The sequence below is a fragment of the Chroicocephalus ridibundus genome, chromosome 1, assembly GCF_963924245.1.
Source record: "Chroicocephalus ridibundus chromosome 1, bChrRid1.1, whole genome shotgun sequence".
NCBI classification, from domain to species: domain Eukaryota; kingdom Metazoa; phylum Chordata; class Aves; order Charadriiformes; family Laridae; genus Chroicocephalus; species Chroicocephalus ridibundus.
The window spans coordinates 168,949,106-168,961,135 of NC_086284.1; the positions used below are offsets into that span (position 1 = coordinate 168,949,106).

General features: G+C 39.9%; 1 protein-coding gene across 10 annotated transcripts in view; it reads left to right on the top strand.

The window, feature by feature from the left end:
• The window catches only part of ANKS1B (ankyrin repeat and sterile alpha motif domain containing 1B), a 448,571-nt gene that overhangs the window by 430,909 nt on the left and 5,632 nt on the right, over window positions 1-12,030 (top strand). For all 10 annotated transcript variants that reach the window (XM_063322734.1, XM_063322727.1, XM_063322733.1 and 7 more), the window contains 2 exons: window positions 1,093-1,179; window positions 6,260-6,397. In XM_063322734.1, coding sequence (XP_063178804.1) covers window positions 1,093-1,179; window positions 6,260-6,397 — 225 coding nt within the window. The remainder of the gene's footprint in view (window positions 1-1,092; window positions 1,180-6,259; window positions 6,398-12,030) is intronic.

Here is a 12,030-nt window from a genome sequence, read left to right on the forward strand (position 1 = left end):
TATTTCTTCATCTTTAGCTGTAGCGGAACTTACTCTTTCCTCTCAAGAAAATGTTTGCTTGAGCTCTATGGTTGTTTCCAGATACTACCATGAGTGACTGTTCTCTGAACTTTGCCTACATTATTTCTCTAAAGTAGTGTTGTACAGAAGAGTCTTGTCCGTCATTGCCTTCCACCTTAAAAGAATTCAAAGCAGCTATGAACTATTACGCCGTATTTTGGGGGGGGGGGTGGTGGTGTTTTTTTAGTAAATTTAATCTGTAAACTAATCAACAGGTTTTTCTGCAGAGAACTTAAATCTATCCCAAATATTTGCCCAGTCTGTCCGGCAGGAAATATCTTTGCTGTGTACATCACGTTGAAGGTACGCAGAAGTAGACTAGCATAAAAGGAAAAATAGCCTTATAAGAAGACACGAACGGTAGGCAGGAGAAGCTGGCGCTGAGGGAATGCAGAATAAGCCGCCTCCGTGCTAATTCATGTGTAAAGCAGCTTCCAGTGGCAGCTGCAGTCGAGGAAAAGGAGACGGTCAGACGTGACAAGGTACGACGTTGGACTGACAGATTGACTGGCAGGCCTGGAGGGCCGCAGCCGTACCTTATGTCACAAATACAACTGCAAGAAGGCAAGAGAGCGAAATATTTCTAAATAGCAACTAATTGCAGCAAAGAAACAGTAGTACGAGAAGTACCGCGCTGTTGGTTTTTACAGCTGGGAAGAGCAGGAAGAGAGGAGGTGAGGCAGCGATCAATGGGGCATATCAGGTAAACGTCTTAAACACACACGTTTTAGGAAACCCCTGATTGCATGAGTGGCCTTTTTGAGCCTGACAAACGTACATCATTCTCTTCCCATTGTACTAGGAAAAAGGAGAATTTTTACTGTCCTCACAACAAACTGTAAAGCTCTTTTTAGTCTTGTAACTACAAGGCAGCTGTTTCAAAAGCCCAAAGCATAGTCAGCTCAAGAAAAAGTCAAATATTTGGATAAGTAACCTTTTGTTTAACTTAGGTATTTTGTCAGAAGAAGAACAGAAAGAGCACTGTTCTTGCAATGCAACGCAACTCTAACAACATCTTCATTTTGATTTCAGAAGTCTACAGAACAAATGAAGAAAGTACCAACCATTGTCCTGTCTGTCTCTTACAAGGGAGTCAAATTTATTGATGCAACGAATAAGGTATGTCCAATTGTTCAATATTAGCTTTTATTTCTCACAAATAGGAATACCTAAGAGGCTGGCTCTCTAAGAGCACTAGGCCAGAGAGGGGACAGAGTTGCACTTTGTGTTTTCCTCTCTTTTTTCTCTTATCTCCAAAATGGATGTAATCTTATTGTCATTCTCCAGAATCTCAGTCTGGAGGACAAGTGAAGCAGCTTTAATGGCTCATTTAGAGAACATTGTGTCCAACCTTCTGCCATTAAAAGGCAAGCTTATCACAAAAGACATTTGGCAGGGAGCCTCTGTGGAATTCTTTACCGTATTGTTCCCTGCACAGTTCCTTAAATATGCACTTTATATATATATTTGTTCATTAGTATAAATTTTGGGGGAAAAAAATCAAAGATGTCTCAACAAACAATAAAGATGCAAGGTTTTATGCAGGGCCAGCCATTGTAAGAATAAGAAGCATGAGCCATGAATGACCTTCTCAAATGTCAGAGCCTCTCTGAGAACTGTTTCCCTGGGACTAACCATTTGACTCCCTAAACTGCAGCAGCTTCTTAACAGTTGTTATTCCATATTTTTTTCATCTTCCTGTGTGGCAATGCCCCTGTGCTTCGTTTCTTACATTTTTAAATGCACCCGACATCTTTAAAAAAGAAAAAAAGCAGAAACTGAGAGATCGGAGAACCCAGTGATGGATAGAGCAATGGGTTATTGCTTAGCCAAAGTAAAATGCGCTGTAAGCAGGAGTAAAGTAATGCATGAATTTCTCTTCTTCAGATGTCTAAAATGGCAAAAAAATGCAGTCCATACTGATGCTTGCATATGAATAGAAAAGAAATTATCTTTCCTGTTATGTGACTAAAATTGACTAAGCAATATAAAAACTAAATCTGACAACCCAGCTACCTGACCAGGTTAATAATGTAGATAACTGCTTTGTGTTGCTGAACATTCAGACTACACGATACATCTAAACACATATCCATCAAACTTGCCAAGTCAGTCAGATTTTAAAGGTGTTTAACTAGAAATGGGTTTTAAGTGAAGGAACGAAAGCAGATTTGTGAACTTCTGCTAGAGTCTGGAAGCCACATCTAGGGTTAGAAGACAGCAGGAAAGAAAAACGGAGGTGAAATTACTATTATGTCAAGTCTGGCTATTCGCCAGAGCAGGGAGGCCAGGGATTCCTGTCAGCTCCTTTTTCTTCCAGTGATTCAAAATTGAGCTTCTAAAACCCTCGTTTCCTTTATGTTCTCTGATGTGCAGGGCATAAATCAGGGCATTGCACTGCTGTTAATTCTAACCTGGATAAGACTGTTTTCAGCTCTTAAATCTTCCCTGTAGTATAAAGGATGTAACTGCGATGTCCTTAAGTTTAAAAAAAAAAAAAAAAATCAGGAGAACAAAAGGAGCTTCCAATATCTCTTCGCACAGCGCATGTAATCTCGTGTAAGAAGGAAACTTGAAAGAAGTTTGGCAAATTGCATTAGGTGGCTCTAGACCTTTCCCACTGAAATCTCATACCTAGTAGTGCAATAGATGTATTTGATGGAGGTAAATAATGCCACAGTCCTGTGTTTTTTCTCAAGTGGTAGATTGCTTTCTCTCCAGTTCAAAATCTGCACTGCCTTTCCCTTCTGTAAAAACCAGGTAATAGCCTGCAACTCTCCCAGGAGCGTTGTTATCATCCTTGTCCACAGTGTGCTGTACCCAATTCCTTCAAGACCCAAAACAGATTAGCACTAAGGTGAGACCCTATTCAGACTTGTACCGCTTCCATATGAGCTTCTAGTTGACAGCGCTGGGCACCACTTAGCAATAAATGCATACTTTTTAATATCAAAAATATCTAGCAGCTATGTGCTTGAAAACTCAGCTCTCATGGCTGTTCATCCTTTTCCTTTCTGCCACCAAGCTAAGAATTTGTATTCCGAGTTGTAGCCGGCAAAGCTTCAGGTGACAAAGGGGCCCTGACCTCGTTCCATGACAGCTATTTCAGTGGCGCCTTGAAGCTTGGCATGACACCACTTTGACATGACACCATTTCTTTGCAAGTGAGGCCAGAAAGAAATTGCTGCTTAGGAAAAAGCAGACTTGCAGGATTTTCTCACGGGTCGCAGCTAACCCTAACTTCTGGATGATTTCTGCCAGGAGGGGGATCGTCTGCCACGAGGTAGGCAAGCAAAAGGAAGGCTGCTTAGCAGAAACCTGATCTCTCAAAGGTATTTCCTTGGCAGAACCAGAACTGACTTCTTTTTTGGAAGCACCGGAGATTTCTCTTGACAGAGTGACAAATTTTAGAATGACAACTGTACAGTGTCAGCCAATGCCTAAGGAGTGTACCCAGAACAGCAAGCTGGTTCCTAAACTTGTCATTTCCACAGAATAAGACTGTGGGTCTACTGGAGTAGTGACCCTAGGAAACAGTAAACACGTGCACTGAAAACATGTTTAATTTTGAGTGGTGATCAGAGAGGGTATCCTATAGAAGCTCAATTTCACTACTAGTTTTCATCCAGGTTTATTTTAGCTATAGCTCATTTTATTCAAAACAAACTTGGTATGAATATGTTTCTAAACTTCACTTGGTTTAAAGAGACCCTACTGCATCCAGCTCTGGGGCCCCCAACGTAAGAAGGACATGGGCCTGTTGGAGCAGGTCCAGAGGAGGGCCACGAAGATGATCAGAGGGCTGGAGCACCTCTCCTGTGAAGACAGGCTGAGAGAGCTGGGGCTGTTCAGCCTGGAGAAGACAAGACAGCCTTACAGTACCTAAAGAGGGTTTCAGGAGAGGGACTTTTTATCAGGGAGTGTAGTGACAGGACAAGGGGTAACAGTTTTAAACTTAAAGAGCATAGATTTAGATTAGGTATTGGGAAGAAATTCTTTACTGTGAGGGTGGTGAGGCACTGGAACAGGCTGCTCAGGGAAGTTGTGGATGCCCCATCCCTGGAAGTGTTCAAGGCCAGGCTGGATGGGGCTTTGAGCAACCTGGTCTAGCGGGAGGTGTCCCTGTCTATGGCAGGAGGGTTGGAACTAGATGATCTTTAAGGTTCCTTCCAACTGTAACCATTCCATGACTCTATGAACGTTAAAACATTAAAATAATCTCCATTAGTTTTGACTCAAGTGCAAAGCCCTGTGTCAACCCCAAGTCACCTCGGAACGGTTTCAGCATAGCAGAGCTCTCTTCACATACATTGCATAACTTTAGGTGATTACTTTGTGGCTCATGATTTGGCATAAGTATTTCACGTGATTTGAAGACCTTCCAAGCTTTAATTCTTTCTGCCTTCTAAATTACAATGTTGCCAATCCTACATCAATGACAGTATATTACAGCTATATCTGTGGATATCTAAATCCCTGGTTTTGGTATAATTGTAATTCTCATCAAAATCTTTATTGAGGGTAAAAGTTATCAATTTGAGAACAAAGCAAATAAAATGCTTAAAGTAACCTAAAAAGTCAATGATTCTTAAGCAGAGATTATACATGTCATTATAAATTGGCATATATTGAAACATAAGTACTGGTTTTGTCATTTTTATGAATAATGCATTAAACAGAAATAATCAAGTATGTTGCAACAATTTAAGATTAAGAGGATTATTTCATTTTCTTCAGTACAGTTTCCTTATCTTGGGTTTTCCATAATTTGAAATCCGGAATGCTTTTTATTAAGATTTTTCCTAAGCCATGATTTCTTCAATTAGATATATCAATATGTCTTTTCGAAAACTTGACACCTACATGCAAAGGGGAGAGTTGCCACTTAGCGAATGAAAGAAGATACGGCAAAGCATCTTAAGTGACTTAGTTGCATATATTTCCCGTTCTCGGGGACAAAAAAAAAAAAAAAAGAAAAAAAAAAAGAGGGGGAGGAGAGGAGGTGGGAAGTAAAAGACAAGGGAGCGGGAAAAGCAGAGCTGCTCACAGATTGTTTCCACTTGGACAGATGCCACTGAGGCAGCAGCAAACGGTGGCTCTGGGAGGGACCGGGACACGACAGCTGTGACGTGTTCTGTGGTGCAATAGCGATGTCATGCTGCAGCAGGCTTGTGCTCTTTGGGCGGTTTTGTGGAAAAGCCAGAGCTACAGCCAGCAGGGCCACAATTTAGAAAAGTATATAAATTAACTGCTAAGTAAATTCATATTCAATGAATCATTCTTCTGTTTAAATAAACCATTTGAAATGTGTGTGTTGCTGAAACAAGGCCTAATCATAAGCCACTCTGCAGTGTCGTCTTCTCTGGCTTCATGGTTCCTTTGGCCTGAACACAATAATTACATATCAGCAATTTATGTAATGAATATTCATATTTTTCTCCAAAGCTTTAAGACAGCTTTTTTTTTTATTTCATCGGACAGACATGCCCCACCTCTGTCTCAATAGTATGCTAGAGCTTACATTGGCTGTTGCAAGTAGTGTTGCTCGGTGCATGAATGGTTTAATTTTTCTACATCTCTCTTACAGGATGCTGTTGTCAGTAAGTGGAGAAAACTTACCAGACCCTTCTGTGGTTACCTTTTTTTTTACAAAACAGAAGCCTTTCAAGAGCTCAGGGTTTCAATTTTAAGTGGTTTGGTGTTTTTTTGCTCTTGAAAAAGTGTAGCCGAAATGTGTCAAATGACATGTGCAAAACCTGGATATCGAGCCTGTTGGCTTTCACCCGCTCCTCTCTATCAGTAGTCTGAAACGGTGTGATGTGGTGATCATGATACAGAAAACCAGCAGCATCATAAGATGCTCATATAGTGCTTTGAAACTGTATTTACATCTGTATGCCAGGAAAGATGTTTCTTTGTCATAGGATACTGAATAAACTGTACAAAACCCAAGTGGACTCATAGGGAAGACTCTAGAATGTAATTGTTTCCTACCAATTTTATATATCATTGGAGAGAGTCAAAATTCCAGTGACATGTGTAAGTTCACACGTGCGGTGTATTAAATCTCATCTTATTAAGAAATTTCTGAATTACTTCAGCACAGCAGGTTAATATAAATGCAAACCTAAAAAACACCCCTTTTATGGCTCTTTTACATTTAATTCCTAAATTGATTGAAAATATTTTTTTTAAACAGAATATTATTGCTGAACATGAAATCCGTAACATTTCCTGTGCTGCACAAGACCCTGAAGACCTTTCTACATTTGCGTACATCACTAAAGACTTGAAGACTAATCACCACTACTGCCATGTATTCACTGCGTTTGATGTGGTCAGTTTATAGAAGATATTTCATTTAATAGTTCTTTGTAATAGTTCTTTAATTCTATTAAAAAATGTTCAGGGTATATGGTGATTAATGGAAGGTATTATTCATTAACCACATGAAAAGGCTAATCTGCTATGGGATAGTAAAAGAGCATTTCTGGAGAAGAGCAAAGATTTTCTTTGATATTATTGCATTTCCCATCTGAAATAACTCACCTCTGCGATCTCAGCTGTTGACCGTAAACTTAGCAAGTGGCCTTTCATGCAAGTCTTGACATGTAGTTCTTCTAATCTAGGCTATAGCCTTCCAAGAAGTTTGTAACAAGCAGGTTTGGCCACCCATTCTGAAATCTCAGCGCACGCCAAATAAACAAATCAGAACTGGTCAATGTGCGTTATATACAGTGCTCAATCCTGCCAAGAGGTAGACTCAGGAACTAGCTTAAACTAAGTTTGCAGGGCGTCCTGCGTTTTTGACTATGTTGTAGTGGCTGCGTAGTCAGGGAAGGATGGGTTTGGTGACGCTTTCTACCCTCGTGGGCCCATCCCATGCCAGCCAACAAGGGGTGAGAGGGTTGGACAATTTCTTGTGGCGGCCCTTTGAGCCTGGACGCATCCCACCTTCATGAAGCAGATGTGGGCTGCTTTTTGGACCAGAGGTCAGATGTTACCACAGTAAGTGATTTCTTCAGATTTCTGTTCCATGACTCGTAGTGTTTCCGTGTTAAGCTGGATCAGTCCCGATAACTCAAATATGTCCCTAATATGGTTTAGTCTTTTTGACATTGTATTGGTTAAACTGGACAAACTGAAGCTTCCTCTGCAAATGTGGAGAGAATGTATGAAAAGTTTTGTGTTTACTTTAACCAGAGATCTGACAAAGAAGAGACCACACAGATAGCTAATTACATATCTCAAAGAAGTCCTGGGCATATTTGGCTACCACACTGCATCTGAAAGACTTGAAACATCTGTGATAACAGAGATCTGTGCAGAGCATTGTCCTTTCTGTGTTTCTGTGTAAGAGGTTGTCCCTGTAACTGTCAACAGATTGTTATTATCAGATGGCCCCTCTGTTGTTCTCTGCTCTCTGACGTGTCAGTGGGAGTTTTAGCTGGACAAATAATGCAGATATGGAATTGGGGGAAATTTGATTTTAGGGGCACCTTTTCCTTTTCAGAAAAGATGCGTTTATTTTGAAAATCACAAATTAATGCTTTAATTCTTACTTAATTGTTCCAACCTTCTTGCCTAAAAAATTCTCAACAAATATTATTTCAGCAAAAGCCCTCACAGCTCCTGTTATTTCGGTGGAAAATGACTAAGTTCTTCCTACATTTATGCTTCTCAGATGGTAATGCACAATCTACTGGTGTTTCAAGAAATCATGAATACATATCAAATAATAATCAGTCATACTGTTTTCAGCTAAATGTGATGAAATAAGTGGTGGCTTTACTTTTTAGGACGAAGAGGGCTTATTGTCAAAAAAGTTCAGGAATGCTTGCTATTTGAGCTAAGCACAAGAGAAATTTAATACGCTATTAAAATTTTAAATCATTCCAGAAAAAAATATTTTAATATAGTATAATGTGTATGAATTCTTGAAACACGCTTACACTATTATAAATAAGTTTTAAAAAAAATATGTCTGAACTGAGACATTTTGTCTGGGGAAATAGTCAACCCTGCAGAGCGATAGCATGTGGGAGAGTTTAAATAACAAGATGTACAGGAAGGTAGGTTAGAAAGGATTTTAGCGTTTTTGTTCAGTGCTTTTGTTGTTTAACTTCTCTGCTGCTATTTTAGTGTCCACAGGGAGTAGAAAAAACTTCCAAATTGTGTTAAAAATAGATAGACCTTGGTCACAAGATGTTACATTATGTAGATTTTAGTGATAAGTGTATCAACCGAAATGAGACTGAGTGAGTGAGTGAGGTTATTATTTCTCCTGATCCATTTAAATACTTCTTAATGGTTTCAAAAAGTACTGCAGTTTCATTTATAGGTTTAATAATCAAGCACAAACAAAGACCCAGGTATAGCAGATGAAATTCATTTTCTCCTTGCTTGGCAAGGAAAGAATAGTGATTCAGGAATAATTACAACATTTTGCTCGCTTTCCCTACCTTAGGAGGAGCATGTAATACCCCAAGCACTTTAAACGACTATTTTAAGCAATACAGAAACTTTAATGTCTAACTGTCTTAGTTTACTCCTGTGACATAAACCTCCATAGGGTGTTACCTACTCAAATATTCTCTTTTTGTGTTGCTTTATTTCTCAGGATCTAGCATTTCTGATGCAAGTACCAGCTTCATAAAAATAGGTAGATATTCAGAACACAAGCATACGCTAAATTAAATTTTCTATTGAAAGTCTAACACTTCCAGTTTGCTGATAGAGACAGTCTTACTCATTTGTCAATGGGTAGAAGTCAAATCACGTTAACAAAAATAAGGCTTAAAATGGTAGAAATCCATAAAAAGGTGTAAAAAAGGTAATAAAATATATGTAAAGGTAATAAAATATATGCAGTGATATGAAAAAAAGGTCACTCTCTCAGGTCCCGCAGTTCCTCAGGAAATGTAGGTAAGGACAATTTTTTTGCAGATAGGAAAGCATTTTATTGTAGTGACATGTTCATTACCAGCATTACTGATACTTGCTTTTTAGGAGTGATTGTACATGCAACTGCTCTACTCAGAGTTAAAATTCTATAATCAATATTGCAAAAACATCAGACTTGATTAAAGAATACTGAAGGGGACAAGGTTTGGGGGAAGAAGAGGATTTATTGCTCAATATTTGAAATCCACTTCACTTTCATTCACTTATAAAGCAGCCCTAAAACTACTGGTGAAGGATTCTCTTTGGGGAAATAAAGCATCGTAACAGTTCCTATATCAAATTCCGGTTCATATATGGGAGACATGCAAAGTAATTGCCATTAGATATTCCTTCATTGCCCAATGCGCCTATGAATAGAAGAGAACTAGCATAAATTGGAACAATTTCTGCTCTTGCTCGTGCCAAGGATTCGACTGATGCTCTGCATAACACAAAGACATTTTTCTTCTTTTCTGTATTCTTTTGTCCTTCATTGCGCAGACTTAAGCTGGGTAAGAACTGGAAACTGCTAGTATGCGTACTTAGCAGAGAATAAAAAGCATGCATTCAGGTCTCAAAGTTCTGTTCGTTGCCAGGGGATTAGGGGACTTTTTATAAATTTTTTCTCTGTTCATGTGATCATCCAGGTACAATCGGTGTGGCATCCCCATGTCTCCAGAACAGAAAACTTCTTTCCTTTGCAGTACCCGGAGACAGCATGCCCAGGCAGTCGCCTCTCTGGGGAATATTAGGTGGAATGTGTCAAACCATTTCAGTTGCTCCTGGCAGATGGAGCACGCTTGGGTACAAGGAGCTTTCAGCTCATGAGCAAATGAATCTCATCGATGGCTTTTGCAACAGCCTGAAAGGCCCGCTTTGGAGGCTTGTTACCATCCTCCCATTGCGTGCAAGATATCTTTCTGTACCACATGGGAGTAGAGGGATGGGTTCAGAAGAGTTTGCCTTCCACGACTGCTTTAAGTCCAGAATGAGAGAGGGTCAAGGATTTAAGTTGCAGGAGTGCCTGATCACGAAAGCCTTGTGCAGCCCAGGAGTCCCTGGACGTTGCAAGCAAATGCCAGCCGTGTTGATCTCATCGTACCGTCTTTAGCAGGCTGAGCTTTCTCCCCCCTGAATGCACGAAGGCCATCACATTGGAAAGCGCAGACGAATCCATGTCCTTTCTAGATCCCCCCAAAAGTAAAAGTTTGGAGGTCTGGAGGAATAAAGCATATGTACGCTAAACAGTAAAAATGTGTACGTATGTCAGCTCTGCATCTCAAAGAACTCCCGTTACTAATAAGTAACCTCTTCTTGTCAGGCTCTTACAGTAGAAACCCTCAACGTTCGACCTTAAAGATTTTGTTATAACTAAGTAGGCAACTGATTTCATCTCAGGGGATGGATACTTTAAACTGGTTTGGGATTTTTCAAGTTAAGATTCCATATACTGCTTCAATTATTTTTTACTTTTTTTTTCAAATAAGGTTCCAATTCTGTTTGATTTTTGCCAACTGAGATTCTAAGTTTGGTACCTGGAACACAGGGTGTCCTAACTGACACCCATCCGATGTGATGGGTAGCTCACAACAATCATCTGAGAGGCTCCAAAGGAAGCTTCTTTAGTAAAATCAGTCTTCAAAAAGGACCAGATTTGACATTGATCTTAAAGAAGGAAAAAAAAAAATCATCACCCAGAAGCAAAAACCCGTAAAATCCTCATTAAATTAAAAGTGCTTTCCCAAAAAGGCAAAACGTTAGTTTTTCAAAAAATTCCTTCGCAAGTGATATTTTAAGTTTTTATAGCTCAAAAGACAGAAATCTTACTCTCTCTCTTAAAATATTCCTGAAGCTTTATAGAAGCATGAAAACACAATGAAGAAGCGGCACCTGCTGCAACTTCTGCAGTGAAAAAAGTCAATTAAAATGTACCAGAACAATTAGCCATTGTAATAGGTTGGCTGAATTCAAGCGGCTGAAGAATCCTGACTCAGACTCGCCCTGGGGCATTGAATTGTAACATTACGTGGCAGCCACGGCAACTGACCTCAATTTCTCATCTCATAGAAATTGTTGCTTAAAGGTGTTAGCTTGCTCTTCGCTCTCTGCCGAGCAAAGAACAGGCGTGTAGCAGCCTCAGGACCACCGTGGTCCTAAGTTTTGCTCCCTTTCCAAGGAGCTAGATGGGGTGCTATAAGGGTCAATGTCTTCTACAGTGACCAGGGAGGCTACAACTTTTGTGCTACACATCTTTCGGGGCGGCAGACCTGTTTCCTTCCTTTTGTGCCACATGTAAAAAAAAAAATTAAAAAAAAATCAAATAGTCTCCTCACTCCTTCAGAAGAATTTCCACGACAGCTTTTGTAGTTTGGTTTTCCGTCCCCAAGGGAATCCTGCTCTTACCTCTCCAGTACAGCCCATGCGAGAATCCGTGCCAACTCTAATCCTCATGTTCCTCTCCCAGTAGCTCAGGTGGGAAATTTCTCGAACCAAACTTACTTCTGTTTTTTTCCAAATACGGTTTTGCAGATACCTTTTTTAAATTTTACAAGGTACAATTTTAAAGCCCTCCTTGCCTCCATTTGCAGAATTCTCTTCGTCAAGGCTCTACCGCAGTATGCAATGCATGAAACGTATGAACAAGCTACGGTTCGGTTTACATTTCAAATATTGAACAGAACAGTTCAATGTGCTGTTTTCTTCGCTATATTTCAAATATTTATTAACCATAGAAACAGATAGATTTTTCCAATGGCTTTCAGGCTCCAGGCAGGCCTATTTTTTCATTTTGCAGACTACAAAAGAAAGTAAATCATAGTGCCTTCTGACGAGATGCAGGATCCCAACTAGATTTATGTCTCTGCGTGGCAAACTCGCGGCTTGTCTCCACTCTTATCTCAGAGCTTTCCGGGCCTGTCTCTCAGTGACCTTTTTGTACGCCACACTGCATGGTGCATTTTCTCAGTCCCACTAGTATTACAGTCTGCTTTTTCTCCAAGCCGTTACTACACCCTGTCCTGTTGATGT